The following is a 19,729-nucleotide window of genomic DNA, read 5'->3' as shown; positions in this document are numbered from 1 at the left end:
GAAAAAATGATTTCATTACACTTTGAATACATGTGATCCTGATCTTTATTTTTAGTTGTTAAATATATTTTATTTCAGTATAATGTACTTTATATGATATATATTCATTATTAGGGCTGTAGCTATCAAATATTTTAGTAATCGAGTATTCTACCAAAAATTCCATCGATTAATCGAGTAATCGGATAAAATTCGTTTTTGCTTAATTAAAGTGCAATATTAATTATGCAAGAGAAAATAAGACTCCTGGGTCTCTTAAAATGAACAACTATAAGTTTCCTTTTTTAGAAAAAAATTTTTTTTTTTTTAAATGCATAGAAGGCAATGCATACATCAAAAAAAATATTTAATTATTACCCATTGTTTCTCTGTCTGTACTTGTACTGTGAACAATGACAATAAAGTTGACAGATGAATTAAGTGCATTTTAGTGCCATTCAGTTGGGGTTTTAAATAAAGCATTTTCTGAGGTGCGCATTAAACATTAAACACATAAAACATTAAATTTATATTTTAATTATTGAAAATTAACAACTTTTTGGTAAACAAAGGGGATTTACTATAAAAAATAAAACATGGAAGAAATGTTGTGTGATTAAATCTTTAAAAAAAATGTTTGATTGTTTTTTTTTAGTAGTAGGCTATGTACATTCGGCTGAACAATAGTCTTTAACTGGACTTTTATTTTGACGGGTTGACGTACCTTTACAGTTCTGTGTATGTGATGTGACGCTAGTTTTACTCAAATCAAACGGTCAAATGCTCATGAAGTGGCTGTCAGAGCAGTTCTGGAGATGTTGTTCATGTGTTCACGTCCTTATTTAGTGAGACAGCAGACGCTGAAATTACCGGAGCGTCACGCGCGCTTCAGTGTGTGTTGATAAAGGAAGACGCGCTTCTGCTCCATTCATTAACAGAGACACGCAGAACATGCAGGATTCATATTTAAATAGACTGTTCCGGCTCAATATTTACAGATATTAGTCCATATCGTGATTTGATGTAAGTGCAATGACCTATTTTTGATTAATTCATTCAAAATTTAGCAAATTCCGTGCCATTCCGCATTAAACTGTAATTTCCGATTTTATGACTGGATTCCGCGATTCCCTCCGCGTTTTCTGCATCGCCGAAATCATAGGGTCCTAGTTGTGGTATGCGAGCTCTATCTTGCAATGGACACACACCACGACGTTCTCTTTACGTTTGCCCGCGTGTTCAAATCAAAACACTGCTGGCTCCTTGCAGTATGCGATTTCAGACTCAGCGCTTGTGTCTCCTTCCGCTTTGTGGGTGACGTAAACGCGTTGTGTCACATTAAAAAAATCATTGCGAAAGAAACTGACGTGAGATTTAAAATAAATTAAAAGAGCCTTCGAGGCAGAGGAATTTGCCTCGATCATTTTTTGTAATCGAGTTACTCGAGGAATCGTTTCAGCCCTATTCATTCTGAAATATAATTGTCTTTGAGGAGTTGTATCATGTGACATTTCACAAGCTGAACTAACTTTCTAAAATGTATGATTTTAAGAGACTTGTTGACCTAGACACACATTCATGAGGGTCTTTGAGGGGTCCTGTCTAGATTTCCTTTTATCGTTTACATGTTTCTGCATGTTGGTTGCATCCTATGACTTTGATTTGGGGACAAAATTATAATTAGTAAAATATTTTTTCTAAGAAATAATAATAAAAAGATATGAATGAATTAAGAATAAATAATGCTAAACTGTTTTCTTTCTCTTTTTTTCAAAGATTTTTCTTTATAATATCAGGACAGCTGTAATTATACTTTTGCCTCCTCCCCCCCAAAAAAACACAATTTGTATGCATTTTTGAGAAATCAATAAAAAGAAGAAAAAAAAACGAATCATGGCAATGACCCTTCACCAACACTGAGCAAATAGACTTGGCCTTTTTTTTGCTAAATAGTCTTGACCCACATCCACTATGGAGAGAGACATTTGTTGCACGTGCAGCTTGGCAGACATGCATTTTATCATGTGCAGAATCAGTATTTCTTTCAAAAACCAACTCACATATGGTCTGTGGTCACAGATTAATGTGTATACTTAAGAACTGTTGTTTCTATCCAGTGGGTAGAGATTCTGCTTGGTCATTGCTAGCTGGCTGATGCAGTGGAAATTTCTACACTGATGTGTTTGCTTTACGTCTGTTGAGTCCAAGGCTGGCTCTGAAATGATGATGGGGAACACATGATCAATATGGCCTGTCTGTAAAACACTGTTTTTGGGATAGGCTTAGGTACATTGACATTCATTGTCTTCTTGTGGATCTAAAATACTCCCAGGTAGGCTACTGCTGTATTGTTACTACACAATCAACCTGGAAGGAAGGGGTCAATCAGCCCACAACACACAAACCTTGCTCGGCAAAAATCATTTTATTAACACGTAGATTTGCAGTTAAAAAAAATCTTATATACACTCAAACAAGATACATTTACTTGACAACAAATAGAATTCAAGAATAGGCTTAATTCATTAATAATAAAAACATTTTTAACATAGCGTGATACCAAACAAAACAAGACAAATTATATGTTTTTTTTGTAACTCAGTCTTGTTTCATTTTGTTTAATAGGACTTCATTGAGCGCATTCATGTGTTATTGTTCGGCTCTTGATTTGTAATGTGTGCTCATCAGTGGATATAACATCTGTTGGGATCAGGGAGGTGTTGAATCCTATGCATCCGTCGAAATGTTTGTGTAGAATTGGTTGTAGTTTGGACGCGTCTGTGAGGTTTGGTTTTGCTGGTTAATGGCTCAGCTGGTCTCCATGGGCACTTTTCCATTACAGCGAACTGGCGTCTCTCCTACACTTGGTTTGGCTCCCGCTCGTTGTCATGAGGCTCAAGTCATGCGTATGTGTGCCCATGTGAGTGTCTGGGTTTACACGGAATAAATATAGTAAGTTCAGCTTATCGCTCTCTGTCTCGCACCCTAATACATGGTTAGGTACACAATGCAGTCGCACTCAGACGCATGGGACGTGCATAATCTTGTTTACTGTGAATGGCTGGCTTCTTACACTGCAAATAAATCAATACATTCTAGTTTCTAGTAAAAATAAACTATAAAATACATTTAAATAAATACATTTAAGCAAAGTAAATTTGCCTGAAAAGTTAAAATGTAACTACATTTACATTTATTCATTTAGCAGACGCTTTTATCCAAAGCACCTTACAAATTAGTCTATTTAGTTATTTTATCTATTTATATTAACTATTTATTTTAACTATAAATATATATATATATATATATATATATATATATATATATATATATATATATATATATATATATTACAAATAATAAAAATGCATTAAATTAAAAGTATTTTAAAAGTAGATTTGCTTGAGACATAGTTGCATTTAAGTTATAAAGACAAATATAAATTTGTATAAAAATTTTTTTCTTTTGCAGTGTTTTGAGTAATATAGAGTCAATATACTATAGTCATTCTGTAGCCAGTATATATATATATATATATATATATATATATATATATATATATATATATATATATGTCAAAACATATTTTATGCAATAATATGATCAAGTACATTCATGTTCTTTTAAGGATATTTAGATGCACTTTAAAAATGTTTACAAAAACAGATATTTTATTAAAGGTATTTTATTACAAGTGTATTATGTTATGCTGTTTTAATTATCAAGAAAATGTATCTTGTTTCACAAATATTTAGAGGCATTTTTGCTTCTCAAGTAAATTTTAAGCATGCTTATGTAAATAATGTATATTAAAAACAGGTCGTAACTAATGTGCGGTGGTTATGGCTGTCCACATGTTTCTCCAGTGGGGACGCTTGTTGCTGCACTTGACTGTGCACGCTGAGTCACAAGCAGAATCTGGTGCGAGTCAGACATGATTGTCATTCACTTTTGAGAGAGCGGACAGCTATGTGCATTGACCGAAGGATCACACTGTGCTCAGGTTACAGCTGCAACAGCTGGAGACAACCAGATGTGAACAGCCGGGTAAGATTTTTGCTCTTCAGGCAAATCTACAGAGCGGAGAGATCAGGTATAACTTAAAGCTGGAAGGCTGGATGGCTGCAAACTGAGATTCTCTGCCAAGAGCTGATTAATGATGGGATTCTGCAGGAATGGCTTGTCTGCTATCAGTAGTCAATGTTAGTGTGAATTTTGTCAGCTTTTTAGCACAGGCGGTACTGCAACAGAGGGAAAGGATTTTATACATTTTTATTTTTTTGATTTGCTGTGTTTGTCACTCAAAGGTAAAGTGTATTGTTCTTTCTTCTAAAAAACAGTGATCTGTTGCAGAAGGGTTTAAATGCCGAGTCTGGCATTAGTTAGCCGTCTCCATGTGACTGCTGTAAGAAATTAAAGGGTTGAGTGGAATGGCATTTCAGCCGTTGTCTACGAGACCCCTTGAGCTGCCATAAAAATTCCCTCGAGAGCATCTGAATCCATTTAAATAGTTAATTCTTTTGTAGAGGATTTTTATCTCCTGCTCACACTTTAAACATCCGGCCATAGTAAGCAAATTAAGTGCATCAAAATAACTCTCCTGCAACGGTTAAAACTACTTAGCAGCAGCACAACAACGCCCTGGATCCTTCTTTGAAAAACATATAAATTGAAACCAATTAGATTTTTCACTGAAATATCATTTACACCCAATCTTCAGGTCACTTCAGTCGATTGCTCTTGGTCTTTGGTCGGACTCTTTGATAAGCTCACATGGCAGGACGAATGAGATCACACTACAGTGATGAAACAGGCCCCTAATGTCTGAAGAAAATACTGCCATATCTGAGCCTTGGGTTTCCTTGCCAACCCTCCTTGAACATGTTACTTCTGCCACTTGTTTAGCATTGCTCTGAATGGCTACAGTTTGCATATTAAGTATATATGAATTTTTATTATCACAATCAAATCGAGCTGTTTAAAATTAATTATAAAAATTAATTAATTAATTAATATATATATATTATTTTTTTTTTTTTTTTTTTATGACAATGGTCTATATATGTATCATTTTAGTATACTAATATACATAAAAAAAACATCATTTTTTATTTCAATGTAAATAATAAAAAACAAATGCAAAACTATGAAAAATTATCTTTTACCATTAATGTGCAAACCGCATCTTGCAGCCTTTTTTAGAGATATGAAACATATTTTCTTAACTCCATCTTCACTTTTCTTGCCATTGTTTTGTCTTTGCAGACTGATGAATGATTCAAAGCTTGCCGTGGTCCAGCGCCATGGTAGACATGCCGAGCCTGTACAGTCCCTCGTCCCCGCAGGGCGACCCTATTCTGGACAGCCCTCTGTGTGGAGAGCTCATTGGTGACATGGAGGTGCTGGAAGACATATCTCAGTCTCTCAGCGATGATACCTTCAACTCCTTTCACGTACTGGACTACCAGAGCAGCAACACTGCAGCAGACAGCTCAGCTGTCTTAGGTAGAGCATATAGGGCATAAAACACAATACTAACTGCAATCCCAATCAGGCTTCTAAAAAAAAATTATTAACACCAATCTGTCAAGTTAAAGAATTAAATAATTGCCTTCATTTTACGGTTAATTTGTGCCTTTAAAAATTATATATAATTTTTTCACCTGGGTCTGTATAAATATATACATATTGCCAGTGGGATGTGTTTGTCTTGTAGATGTCTTAACACTGGCATCGAGTCCGTTCTCAGAAGTGTTTGCATCCAGCACGGTTCAGGACGAGAACTCCTCTGGTTCTCTGGCCCTCGAGTGCCGTGTCTGCGCAGACCGGGCCTCAGGTTTCCACTATGGAGTGCACGCCTGCGAAGGGTGCAAGGTAAGCATGCACGCAAAGCGCACAGTGGAAAATTCTCACACGAGTGCCAAGAGTCAATACCGAAACGCCCTCAACTTTTTCCTGCTTGGCTTCAGCGCAGACACTGTGTTATACTTTCATAACCACAAAACTATCCAGGACGGAAAACACTTGAGCGCACACATCGGGGTCGACAGAAAGCACATGAGTTTCTCTAGTATTTCATAGCTGCTTTGCAAAAAGACTGAGAGTTCCCCAGTGTCTTGTCCTCCCTTCGTACATGTGAGGTGAAGCATGTACAAGAGCTGTTGCTTCATGCGGTGCATGTCAAATTCATCAGAAGGACTGCGCACAACACACTCCAGCTGAGCCTGGGTCACGCAGTTCTGGGTCACGCAGTTAACTACTGCCAGCCCAGTTATTGCCATGTGCCGTGTGTTTTTCTCTAGCAAGAGCAGACTTTGACCATTGGCACCCCTTATGGTGTAATTAAATCAGGACAATTACAACAAGGTTTATTGCTGATGCGGTTTACCACTCTTTCACGTTGTTCTTTGGTGAGACCAATTAAAATATACTTTATAAATAATTTGTCTTAAGCAAACATGGTAGTTGTAGTTATAGTCAAGCTACTTTCAAAATAGCTAATTAAGAACTATTTTCGAGAATTGAAAGGAACTCTATCAGCATCGCTGATAGATAATAGTAATAGATAATGATAATAGTATTATTCCACTTTATTTATTTTGTTATTAATTTATTAAGTGTGTTCATTCTGTTATGTTTTAAAATAAAAAGTGATTATTAGAAATACAATTATTTTATAGTATATTTTTAAAAAAATACAATTCTAATATTTACGTTTTTATTTGATTTCACCATTTTCAAACCTAAAATGGGCAAGCTTTATTTTGGTGTGTTGCCGGTGTTCTGACTATTTGTGCTACCTGCTCAGATTGTGCTTCCTCCCATTAAAAAGATAGGTAGCAGTGTTGCCAAGTCCGCGGTTTTCCTGCGGAATTGGGATACTTTAACACTGTTGCCGTGGGTTGTTTTTCATGTCCGCGGGTTAAAGTACCCCAATAACGTAATATTCAGCCTCTGGAATGCAAATTTTAGAGGAAGAACCCTGCTGAAAGCGTGTATTTTACCCCCTGGAACACAATTTTTACCGGGGAACCCCCCTTAAGATGCAATTAGGATAGTTTTGAGTAGCAATTGGGCTAGCAATTTTGTTGTAAAAACCTGGCAACCCTGATAGGTAGCAGAAATCGATAGCAAAAAAATGCTACCTATCAGATTGTGCTACCAGTGTCTTATTCATGTGGTTTGAGCCTTTTTTTGAATGTCCATACCTACACCTGAGTCTTTTTTCTGCACACAATAACCCAAAAGCCAAGGGGGAAAAAAGGAACCAGGATGATAATAACTTCCGGGTTGGCCTGCAAAAATATGCAACGCTCAATTAGTATATGGAAAAAATACCAGTAACCAAGATAAAAAAAATGCTAAAAAATTATTTCAACTGTGTGTTAACTGATGTTGATTTGTAGAAGCTTGTTTTAAAGTATCACCTAGGTGTTTTATTTTTTTATTTTATTTTTTTGCCTTAAAAAGGGGTCATATGATGTGATTTCATCTTTTCCTTTTTCTTTGGAGTGTTACAAGCTGTTGGTGCATGAAGAAGATCTGTAAAGTTGTAAAGACTAAAATCTTAAATCCATAGAGATATTCTTTATAAAAGTTAAGACTCGTCCACGCCGTCCTAAAACGGCTCATTCAAACACGCCCCCACATGTCTACATCACTATGTGGGAAGATTTGCATAACACCAGTCCAAATGTCTTTTGATTCTTGCTTTTGATTCTTGCTGTTGCCGCTGCTGCCATGTCATTTCTCCGATCACAAATGCAGACATGGTTTTTTGTTTACACTGCGCAATCCAACGCATAAAAACACAGTATAATCATTATAATCTGTAATTAAGTCCCCACTGGATGCAACAAATGGACTTTATTGTTTTTGTTTCTTTTGCGCCGGTGTTCAGACTTCAGACACGCATCGCAGTATGGTAAGAGGCGTAAAATTTCTGTCACACGCTTGAGGTATTCAGCCAATCACAACACACTGGATAGCTGGCCAATCAGAGCTCACCTCATTTTTCAGAACGAAGAGCTTTGTAAAAACGACACGTTTCAGAAAGGCAGGGCATAGAGGAGAAACATTAATGTTCATTATGTGGAAAATAATGTTTTTTGTTTTACCTTAAACTGCATAAAAACATTTCATTACATCAAATACGATGTAATGTTGTTTTTAGTAAAATCACATGACCCCTTTAAAAAAGCAATTGTACATGAACATTTCATCATTTATGTTTGTGCTTTCTTTTGAGCTAAATCTGTAAGAGTAAATGAGTCATTTGCAGCATGCAAATATATTTTAAACTTCACTTCCTAAAGCTTTTGAGAGCCGTAGGAAATAATGCATCAGCAACACATATTACAGAACATGTGTCTGTCCTTGGTTGGTATTTACGGGCTGTTCCATGATGAGCTGTTTCTTCAGTCCACTGTTATCGTTTGGTATGTTCAGTGCGTAGAGATGCGTCATCGCTTCTGTTTTTAGCGTGGGGAGCGATCCGTGATAGTCTGTCATGAGACCGAGCTCTCTATTCTGATACCTGTTTCCATTGTCAGGCACGTGTTCTGCTTTTCCCTGTTAAATAATTCGCCTGGAGGGACAAGAATGTCTTTGCTGTAACTGTGACCCTTACTACACATACCAGGCCCCGTTCACAGTGCCTATTCTGATGAAGATGTGTGGGAAGACTCTACAAAGCTCTGATAGTCCTTCATTCACTGCATCTGTCATCATTCTTTCTTTCTTTTTTTATCTTGAGTAATAAACAGAGATATTCCCAGTGCACCTTTCCACAAAGATCCTACACAAGACCTCTTGCAGTTACTGATTTTTGATAAAGCATTTAGCAGCAGGCCATACATAAATCTCTTTTGCTTTGAAGGATGAAAAACATTTTTCAAAAGGCCTAATCTTGAAGTTGACTACAAAAACATTAACCAAATCCTCACCTTGCTGCACATACACACATACATTTATTAATGCTGCAGGCAAATGCATCTATAAATCGTAACATCTATGTGCAGCTTACATTTAACTTGGCCGTACCTCTGTATTTGTTCATAGATACAAAATGTTCTTGTGAATATTCTTATTGTGAGAATTAGCCTTCTTATCACATGTGCAATTAGCATTTGATTTTATCAAGGTCATTTTATCACAGTCTTGTGAGGTTCCGCTCTGTATTGGAATTAGAGGCTAAAGTCCAATTCAGAATGTAAACATAAATATGTATTCTGAAGCTATGCCTGCACTAAATTAAATTTACATTAAATTTGGTATCATATGAATTCTGACTGTACAGGCAAACTATACATTTTCAGGGTTTCTGCAGGTCTTAAAAGGGCCTTTAAAAGTTAAGCTTTAAAAAGGACTTAAATCAGAGCAGATAGTCTTAAAAAAGCCAAGTAAGAAAATTGACCTTCATAAAACTTGCTGAAACCCTGTTCTTTTATCATGACAGCTTCCATTGTATGCCCCTTTTTATGAATTTTCCACAGGGGTTCTTCAGGAGAACCATTCGACTCAAACTGGAGTACGACAAGTGCGAACGCAACTGCAAGATCCAGAAAAAGAACCGAAATAAATGCCAATACTGCCGTTTCCACAAGTGTCTTGCAGTGGGTATGTCCCACAACGGTAAGAGCTTCACAAAGAGCATATCTCTTAAGATTTAGATTATACAGAATCAGTTTATGGCTTTATTATTTAAGTTCTTTAATTGCTTTATCTGTAATCAAGGTGGTGTTCCAATTTATGACAATAATAATTCACAACACGTAGTTTAGTTAGGTCAGGAAAATTAGATTAGAATCAAAATATACAACAGCAACCTTTACACACTCTTAGCTTTGACTTCATGAGGTAGCACAAATCCACACCAAGTCCCACCTATCGCAGGATTAGAAGCGGGATGACCGGAGATGAACCGGAAGACAAGGAAGACACACAGTCCCGTTCTCTCACGGGACTTTGACCCAAACCGGGAATAATTCTTCTGTTAGCCAGGGCTAATGTCATGTGCCACTGTTAGCGCAATCCCTTCCGAGGCAGATCTGTATCATATCACGCCACACAAACCCTCCCCCCAACCCCCACGGTCTGCCCTTTGTCCCGGTACTGATGAAGTGGCAGCAGTGTGATGACCTAAAGTTCCACTACAGTTGGTTTGTGTATAAACGGGGGCTGATGATTCAATACGTTAAAGTACCGTGATTAATTATTAAAAAAAATAATGCAATCAAATGCGCACAATCAGTGCCCCTGACCCAAATTTCAGTTTTGGGATTTTCCTGTTATCCAAGCAATTCCAGTATGGATCTGCACACAGACCAGCATTTAAAAATGGTTTGTTTCTTGTATTCATGTATTTTATCTGCATATTAAGTTTTCCTCATAATGACAAATGCAGTTGCAGCACGGAAAACTATAGACTGTTCAGCAGTGCTGTGGAAATAAAACTTACAGATACAATTAATTAATTCAGTTAAGTAACAGATCATTGTTTATTTAAAGTAACATTTCACATTACATGCATTTAGCAGATGCTTCTATCCAAAATAAATTACAAAAGAGGGACAATAGCACTTTTTAAAAAAGCCAACAAGAATCATAACATACAATGTCAGGCTTATTAGAAATCTAGATTAGGAAGGAAACAAGAGAAGATGAGAAATGCAGAGAAGAAGGAGGTTTAAAATAAAACTTTTTTTTTATCAGCCTTCGTATTGACATTTTGTTAAGCATGTATGTATATGTGTTTGTTTTGTTTATTTTGTTTATATGGTTTCATTGGTACTGTGTGTGTGTGTGTGTGTGTGTGTGTGTGTGTGTGTGTGTGTCTTACAGCTATCCGTTTTGGGCGGATACCCCAATCTGAAAAGCAGAGGCTGAAAGCAGAACAGGACGTCAGTGTAAAAGATGAGCAGGAGTCCCAGCAGCCGGACACAAAGAGTCTGGCCAAGCAGATGCATGAAGCCTACCTCAAACACTTCCACATGAACAAAGCCAAAGCACGTGTGTTTCTCACGGGCAAGACCAGCACTCCGGTGAGGGACTGCTGTGTTGGGCACTCACTCACTCTTCATTTATGTTGTATTGCTCGAACAACTTTAAAGCTGAGCAAAATGAGGCGACATTTAAATGTTGTCCATTATAGAGAGGGTTCCCAAGTGTTTTTGTCAGCCAAACCCTAACCCTTTGACCTAAAATGATTACATTAAGTACCCCCTGAAAGTTTTCGTAATTTCAGTCCTTTTCACAATACATTCGTTCCAAACCTATAAGGTTTTCTTTCTTCTGTGGACCATAAAAAAGATACTTTGATTAATTTTGGTTCAAGTTGAATTCCAATGTATATTTTGTCCATTCAGAGGAAGTCAATAGAAAGTGAACTCTAGGAATATCAGCATTCTTCAAAATATGTTCTTTTGTGTTCAGTAGAAGAAGGGAACTTTTTATTTTGGGGTGAATTACTACCCCTTTAAGTCTGTTTCAGTGTAATATTTTTTTTTTTTTGTAGTTTAAGTAAATACTTTTTCAAAAGTCTTGACTGTGTTTTTTAATGACTCTGAAAACGCAGCTTGCCAAGCTTCTACATTTAAAGTAGATTCCCCAACACTTAGTGAGAGGGTGTCAATTGCCGATTAAGAAAACAGGGAGCACTAATTCCACAAGTTATTCAGCACACTTAGAGTTACACGGTCTGACTGTCCTCTCTCCATCCTTCATCGAAGCCCTTCGTCATCCACGACATGGACACTCTCCAGCACGCCGAGCAGAAACTTCTCACCCAGCTGCTGGGCAACGTGGCATCCGGAGACGTCTCTACTCTGCGGGAGAGGGAAGTGGAGGCCCGGCTCTTCCTGTTCTGTCAGTACGCCTCAGTGGCGACGGTCACAGAGCTGACGGAGTTCGCCAAGGCCGTGCCTGGCTTCGCCGCCCTTGACCTCAACGACCAGGTGACTCTGCTGAAGTACGGCGTGTACGAGGCGCTCTTCGCGCTGCTGGCCTCCTGCATGAACAAAGACGGGCTGCTGGTGGCTCGCGGCGGAGGCTTCATCACTCGAGAATTTCTAAAGAGCCTGCGTAAGCCCTTCAGCGACATGATGGAGCCGAAATTTCAGTTCGCCATGAGGTTCAACGCCCTAGAGCTGGACGACAGCGACCTGGCACTGTTCGTGGCTGCCATCATCTGCTGCGGAGGTGAGATGCAGAGAGAGCATGGGAAGCCAAACAGAGGCTGTGTAAAATGGTCTTTGTGTAAAACATTTGGGAAACATTATATAAATGAAATGCTTCTTAACAGTGAAGAATGAAATTGAATGAAATGAAAGGGATTGTCAAACAAAGTTTTTTTTGATTAGCAGATATCCCTTAGACACACAAAAAACATCAATGAACAAGCAGACAAACAAACCCTGAAGGTGCTGAAATGAAAAATATCAGAGGTTATATTTAGGGTCTTTTGCATCAAAGTTTGCAGTCTTCCTATATTTGAATGCAAATTTACAGCATCATGGGACTAGTACAAGAAGAAATGCTAAATAAATGTATTTATTTTTACCTAAACTACTTCTGTGCTTCATGAACATCTCACGCCATATTCATGTCATCTCCTGAACTCTGAGTAGGTTAGTTGTGGTTCAGGTTGTTTTTAGATCACCTCTGGAGTGCCACAGACAGCAGCTTTTGAAAGGCATGACATAATAATGGTTGGAGTGAGATGGGGAATTTGTTCTCCTGAGAACTAGTGAAAATAACCACAGTTTCCCCTCGCGGGCGGTTCCAGCAGCAGCCCTAGGAGCTGGGACCCGAAAGCAGACGCCTCCACTAACTACGGCTTCCTGGAGAGCTGCTCTGTTTTCTTACACACTGTTAGTGAAATGAAAAAAAATACATATTTCATGTACAGTTAAATGCAGGGATATCACACTGCCGAAAATGACAGCAGTCGAAACTCAGTGATGCCATGAAGTGTAATGCCAATTTTGATACCATGGCAAAACGTAACATAGCAATTGAACAGGAAAGTCATTTATTTGAAAAGTTCAGGATTAATTAAAAATTTATAAATGTGAAAATGTGAAAATAATGGCATGAAGTAATTTCAAACATTTATTCAAGTAAACAGACTCGGTAGCAAAGTATTAGTGCCTTTGTCAACTTTACACGTCTCTCTCGTGTCTCTTCCTCTCTCTCCCTGGATCTCCAACGACAGATCGTCCGGGGCTGAGCGACGTGTCGCAGATCGAGCGCATCCAGGAGAGCATCATCCATGCCCTAAGGCTCCACCTGTTGTCCAACCACCCCGACAACACCTTAGTCTTTCCCAAGCTGCTGCAGAAACTGGCCGACCTGCGGCAGCTGGTGACGGAGCACGCGGAGCTGGTCCAGGACATCAACAAGACAGAAGATGCTTCACTCCACCCACTTCTGCAGGAGATCTACAGAGACATGTACTGAGCTCAGAGCCATCGTCCTTCTCGGGGAGCACCGAAACATGACAGATCACCCTGCACTGGGGGTGGGAGATAAGGGGATGCTCAGCGCAGAAACATCTTTGGGTTGTGCGCTTACTATTGGATAAAGCACTGCCAGGACATTACAGGGAAAATCTAGCGTAATTCTAGGCTGAAAATATAACACTAACCTTTATGAGGTCAATGCCTATAGTCCCATAGAAAAGTGGAATAGATGCTTTTGTAAATTTGCCAAAAAGTGGATTTCAACTATAAGTGCAGTGAGCGAAAAACATATGATTGAATAGAATATTGGGTAATTTTTTTTTTATGTATAGAGAGAGCCATATAAATCAGATTGTTTGTTACCTCATTTGAAATGCTTGTACATTGAACATCATTTGTAAAATCTTTTGTATAAAAATATTGTACACTGTATAGCACTCCAATTGTCATTTTATTGTACACATGTGTAACGTGTTCTGAATTAGTACTGATTGGTAAAGTATTGTTTTATCTTTGTATGCTTTTTCAGGGTAAATTTAAGTTCCATAGCATCTAGAGCAAAATCCACAAAATCGCTTGATCAGAAAATGCTCTGTAGATTTCAATTACTGCAATTTAATGAACCATTTCATGTTCTTTTTTTTTGGTTGCGTAATTACTGACTGGTGTTTGTAGTTTGAAATGAAATATAACGTTTTGGAAAATGTTTCTAAAACCAGGAAACGAGCGGCGTGTGCGTGTTTTATTTCTGGCGCCACCCCCCGTCTAGTCCGATGTACTGCAAGCGTAAAATATTTAACGGAAACGCTTGACGCAGCGTCGTGACGTCGCGGCATCATGGCGCGCTCTCCGATGGCGTGCTCACTCACAACAAACAGGACGCAGACGCCGTGTAACACGAGAATCGCATACTAGAGGGAATGGATCTGAACGAAGGCTCCGCGCTCGGCGTGTTCAGTTGTGAGCTGTGCGAAATGTCCAGTCCGTACAGCTTCTACGGGCAGAAGCCGCCAAACACGAGAGCGATAGTGTAAGTAACCAACGCAAGCATTTGTGACACTGCACCGTAGCGCGCGGGATATTAGGTATTAATTGGCAAGTAAGAACGTTTGAAATATATAGCCTTAGTGATATGCGGTATATAATGGCATTATAGGCTTGAGCAAAATCGATCATCTTGATTACTGGCAGGTGATGGAGTAGAACTTGTGTGAGTGGTTGATCATAGGTGTCCTTTTGTCATTTTTAATGTCAATGCAAAACTGTGACTGACTGAATGTCTAATTATTATTTTATTCTTATATAAGTCAATGGCAATCAAAACTGTCTTCAAAATATTTTCTTCCAACCCTCTACGGATACCTTGGCAATTAAATCGCCAGACTAATGTACTATATATGGATACGTGTATATTATATATATTTTTATGTTATTTTACAAACGTACACAAACTTGTATAACATTAGTGCTGTCAAACTATTAATCGCGTCCAAAATAAACGTTTTGTTTACAATATATATGCATGTGTACTGTGTATATTATATAAATGCACACACATACACTATAGACTTTAAAAATATTTACATGTATATACATTTATATAATTATATTATATACAGGTGGCTCTTATGAAGAGCAATGATACAGTGTTTTCTGAGTTACGCTTTAAACAAAGCAGCGCTGCGCTTATGAACACTAATATTAGTTATACAGTCAAGACGAAAAGAGAATACCATGTCAACTTTTCCAAAGACAGTCTGTTACCCTTGAGGGAAAATTCATATAAACCCCTACTCCAACTGTATCGCGATCTGTTTGGCATCTCAACCAGTTGAATTGATTTATTCACAAAGATCTAACCTTTCATAGGATAATAAGAATTTAGAATGGGGTAAATATTATGAAATGAATGTTTTTCTCTAATACACATTGGCCACAATTAAGAGCCCCCTTTTATTCAATACTTTTTGAAAACTCCATTTGCCAGTTCTAAATTTTCTCCTATAATGCCTGGTGAGGTTCGAGAACACCTGACAAGAGATCAGAGACCATTCCTTCATCCAGAATCACTCCAGACCCTTTAGATTCCCAGCTCCATGTTGGTGCTTCTCATGTTCCGTAGGGTTCAGGTCAGAGGACTGGAATGGTTATAGCAGAAGCTTGGTTTTTCACTCAGTGACCCATTTCTGTGTTGCTTTTGAGGTTTGTGTTTGGATTATTGTACAGTCAGATTATTGTACAGAGTCAGTCACTCACTGATTTTTCTATCTGTTGGTATTTGATGCATTGTATCTAAGCAAGATGTCCAGGACCTCCAGCAGAAATATAGGCCTACAACATCAAAATTAAAGCAGTATCTTTCATTGTACACATGGGGTACTTGTGTGCACCAAACCCATCTGGAGTGTTTGCTGCTAAAAGTTTTTTTTTTTTTGTTACGTCTGACCATAGAAGCCAGTCCTATTTGAATTTCGAGTCGTGTCTGACAACAGAACATGCTTTAGATTGTTTTTGGATGAGCCAGGATCATTCTTCTTGAAACAATCCCAAACAACATGTGGTGATGTAGGTGCTTTTTGATTTAGAATTTTCTCTCTCTCTCTCTATATATATATATATATATATATATATATAAAGGTTTTCTGACCCTTCGACTCAACTATTTTCTGCAACTCTCCAGCTGTGGTCCTTGAAGAGTCTTTAGCCACTCAAACTCAACTGTGCATTAGGACGATATAAACTCAAACTTCTCATGTAGATTTGTAACACTTTGTGTTGTTTGGAAATTCTTAATTATTGTCCTGATGATGGGATGGGAAGATAATTTTTTTTCTTAAAGCCACTTCAGTAATTTGTGAAGCTCTATTATCTTTTGCTGCACATCGGAGATATATTCTTTGGCTTTTCTCATTGTGGTGGATGATTAAGGGAATTTGGGCTTTGTTTTCCCTCCTATTTATATTTTCTATGAAACAGGAAGCCATGGCTGGGTAATTTTTAATGTTCATAATCACCCTGGAGTGCTCAAAATTGTGAATATGAATTAGAATATACTTTAGCGAAAATTTAATCATAATAATTTCTAGGGATGCAAATAATTGTCCAACGTGCATAGAAAACGATTCAACCCGGCGCTCCGGTGAGATAAGAACTCGTAGTAGGTGCTCTGGGAATGGGGAAGCAATATAGAATAAAAAAATACACCGGTCCCAGGCACTCAATTGTCCAACGTGCATTTGAGAAAAACATTTATTTCACAATGAGATTTCCCCCCATTTTAAATTCTTATCTAATGAAAGGTTAGATTTGATTTTTTTATTTATTTAAATCTTAAAAGGATTAACAATACAGATTAATTTTCACAGCCTTCTATTATCATATTTACCAAGGGTGCCAATATTTTTGGCCATAACTGTGTGTGTGTGTGTGTGTGTGTATGTAGTATATAAACATACAGAGCTATATTCTCTTTAACATTATGGATCCTGCTGTGAGTGTATCGTAGTTTGAGTTATAAATTGTGCCCATTTAGTTTATTCTTTGACTTGCATGCCTGATTAGCGTATAGTGTCAGGTTTTCTTTAAAAGAAAGATAAAAACGGGTTTATTACAGCGTTGCTTTTTTTTTTGTATGTTAGAATGTGTTCTATTCCTTTTTTATTTTTTTCCTGAGCAGAAAAGAATGCCTGTTATACATTTTTACCATGATTTACAGAAGACATCCACTAAAATGTTATTCAGTGTAACAATAGCTAATTTATCAACAAATCTTTTTAGGCTTATTTAGAATAAGAATCTTTAGATTAATTCATTAAAAGACTATAAGGATCACCGTGCATTATTATTTGAAAATTTTGCCAACCTTTGCCACTGTCCTTCAAAGCACTAGGTTTTACCAATTTGTCAGTAATACGTTTTTAATCAATCTATCACTTAAAAAAAAAAAAAAAAACATTGTCACATGGTCTATTTTTTTCTTTTAGACATTTAAAAAAAATACAATTCAGAATAATTGTGGTTTCATTTTTACATAAATATGTCTGTTACACAATGACAGTGGAAGATTATTTCACCCATATTTGGACACTGTATTTTCACAAACGTTATTAGAACCATTAAAGCAGACACTTTGGTGTTTCCATGGCCTGAACTGTAAAATGTCATATCAAAAACATATCAGATATGGATGCTGCTGACGTCTGAGATGAATGTTTGTATTAGTCCGTTTAAAAGACTGTACCTTGGTTTTAATGTCTGATCAATTACACGTAGCTGAATAATTTCATGAACGGCAGTGTGAAGGATGCCACTGGATTGAGATGTGCTTTGTCATTTGTTCTTCAGGCTCTTGGAGGAATGTTACGGCATGAAGGATCCCTTTAGCCCAGAGAGAGAGAAGTTTCTGGTCTTAGGATCCAAGTGCTATCTGTGCAGTAAGACGGTGTGTGTGGGAACGGTATGTGTAGTCTTGATAAAAAAAACAAAAAGAATGGCTCTCCAATAGCCTATTAGTTTTCCTCCTTTTTGAATGATTCAATGAAAGTAGTAATGTATAAAATGATCCTCCATCTCTTCCATTATGTTCAGAATTCTAAAGATCTAGATCAAACAATATTTTAATGCTTGCATGCAGTGTAGAATATAGATGGCAGCATCAGGATCATTATGATATATATATATATATATATATGTTTTGGAATCAATGTCAACATATTGATAAGCTTGTGTTTTTGTTTTGTGACAGGACTGCAGTCTGTTCTACACCAAGCGCTTTTGTTTGCCCTGTGTGCGGGATCACCTCCATCAGTTTCCAGAACAAATTCAGAATGAGCTGCTGAGGAAAAAGAGTGTCCAGAAGACGTCCTCTTCATGATGCTAGAATGATTTAGTCAGGACACTAGTGAGCCATCTGGCCAGACACGCCATATGTTTTATTATATTTGTATTTATGTGCAACTGGAGGCAGCAAAGCATGTTTTGATTAAAATCATTTCTGTGCTGTCATTTACTGTGATGAGTTTTACAAACAAGTTTTATGATAGTGATGAATGCAGCAACTATACAATAAGTAATTTTTATGTCATTGGTTTTGATTACTTGGTGACTGAAAAGATAAGTGACTGATACTGTATATGCATGTGTGATGATATAGGTGAGTGTCGAACCGGTTGTTGGAGCACAAACCAGTTGTGAGCATGAGCATGCAAACACTACCACCACACCACACCTTCAGACCTGCCGCCTCCTAGATCCTTCCGGCCTTAAGCTGAGGCAGAGTCTGACTAAACCCGACTTAGCTGCACAATTCACAGGCAAGTAGTGAAGTATAAGTTCCAGCACATGTATAGTTGGAGATCTGTGGCTCAGTGGTCTGAGCACTGGGAGACAGTGCCAGAGATCCCTGGTTCAAATCCAGCCAGATCTCCACAATTATTCAATTGCAGTGAGCAGAGAAGTAGGACCAGAGTGACTGACAGGACCAGACCGAGGAGGAGGAGCAGAACAGAGAGGCGATGAAACCAAATTTGAATGGCTGCCATGACCCAGGATGGAGCATTGGCATTGCTGAGGATATGGAAACTGGAACAGCTGCCTGGATGGAGCACACAGTGGTGAGACAACAGCAAAGAGGAGCGTGATGACAGCACCTGAAGAAGGGGGGACCATGACTGTGGTCCCCCCCCCCCCGGCCTCCAAGACAATGACCAGCAGGGGTTATGGAACTTTTTCTTTTGAGACCATGAGCATTACCCAAAATTACTTAACCCTGGCAACTTCATTCAACCCACTAGATGGCAGCACTACAACTTTTCCTACAATGGACAGAAACATTCCACAGCAAGGGGAAAAAAAAGATGACATGGGTTTATTTCAATAAACACAGATTTTTAACAAAATTGACTTCACAGTCCTGCTTTAATCCATTCTATGCCCTCAGGTCTGTTATCAATTCACTCATCTATAAAACACACTGATTTATGTACATCATGTCACTTTTTTGTTACTTGCTGGACAAAGCAGTGAATCTCATATATATTGTGTGATTTTTCTTAGATTTACCCTCTTCCACAGAGCTCAAACCAACATATTTGGTTGTGACGCTAAAAAGTGTACACACACATAGACTGAGATGCTCTTGAAAAGAAAGTCTAAAAGGGGCTGCTGGAACATTTCAGCTACTTATTACTGGTAATGCCACAGATAAGCTGCTAGCCAACTATGACCTCAGACTTGGCAGAAAGATAAATCATACAGATGTTCCCATCAGCCTCAGTCACACCGTGATTGTG

General features: G+C 37.9%; 2 protein-coding genes across 8 annotated transcripts in view; both read left to right on the top strand.

Moving 5' to 3' along the window:
* Positions 1–13,728, top strand: part of pparaa (peroxisome proliferator-activated receptor alpha a) — a 54,001-nt gene extending 40,273 nt beyond the window's left edge. For 4 of the 6 annotated variants that reach the window (XM_059505300.1, XM_059505302.1, XM_059505298.1 and 1 more), the window contains 6 exons: positions 5,245–5,484; positions 5,696–5,853; positions 9,474–9,612; positions 10,822–11,021; positions 11,709–12,177; positions 13,193–13,728. In XM_059505300.1, coding sequence (XP_059361283.1) covers positions 5,253–5,484; positions 5,696–5,853; positions 9,474–9,612; positions 10,822–11,021; positions 11,709–12,177; positions 13,193–13,437 — 1,443 coding nt within the window. In that variant the 5' untranslated portion in view covers positions 5,245–5,252 and the 3' untranslated portion in view covers positions 13,438–13,728. Of the gene's footprint in view, positions 1–3,807; positions 4,182–5,244; positions 5,485–5,695; positions 5,854–9,473; positions 9,613–10,821; positions 11,022–11,708; positions 12,178–13,192 lie in introns of those variants that run through there. The other 2 variants (XM_059505301.1, XM_059505299.1) reach the window with 2 other exon arrangements.
* Positions 13,729–14,106: 378 nt separating this feature from the next.
* Positions 14,107–18,649, top strand: cdpf1 (cysteine rich DPF motif domain containing 1). 2 transcript variants are annotated; one of them, XM_059504514.1, is made up of 4 exons: positions 14,107–14,469; positions 17,784–17,895; positions 18,184–18,339; positions 18,592–18,649. In XM_059504514.1, exons 1-3 carry the CDS (start codon positions 14,360–14,362, stop codon positions 18,310–18,312), a joined length of 351 nt encoding a protein of 116 aa, XP_059360497.1. In that variant the 5' UTR covers positions 14,107–14,359; the 3' UTR covers positions 18,313–18,339; positions 18,592–18,649. The 2 variants fall into 2 exon arrangements, with proteins under 2 accessions (XP_059360497.1, XP_059360496.1); XM_059504513.1 differs by having other exon boundaries at positions 14,110–14,469; positions 18,184–18,649.
* Positions 18,650–19,729: the final 1,080 nt, after the last annotated feature.

The sequence above is a fragment of the Carassius carassius genome, chromosome 22, assembly GCF_963082965.1.
Source record: "Carassius carassius chromosome 22, fCarCar2.1, whole genome shotgun sequence".
Lineage (NCBI taxonomy): Eukaryota > Metazoa > Chordata > Actinopteri > Cypriniformes > Cyprinidae > Carassius > Carassius carassius.
The sequence above is the reverse complement of the archived record's forward strand: the minus strand, read 5'-3'. Positions and strand labels throughout refer to the sequence as shown.

Excerpts from the sequence above, each read along its gene's own strand:
- cdpf1 (XM_059504514.1), top strand. The coding sequence starts at position 14,360 with ATGGATCTGAACGAAGGCTCCGCGCTCGGCGTGTTCAGTTGTGAGCTG. Across the intron at positions 14,470-17,783 it reads CCAAACACGAGAGCGATAGT|GCTCTTGGAGGAATGTTACG; the intron begins GTAAGTAACCAA and ends TTTGTTCTTCAG. Across the intron at positions 17,896-18,183 it reads AGACGGTGTGTGTGGGAACG|GACTGCAGTCTGTTCTACAC; the intron begins GTATGTGTAGTC and ends GTTTTGTGACAG.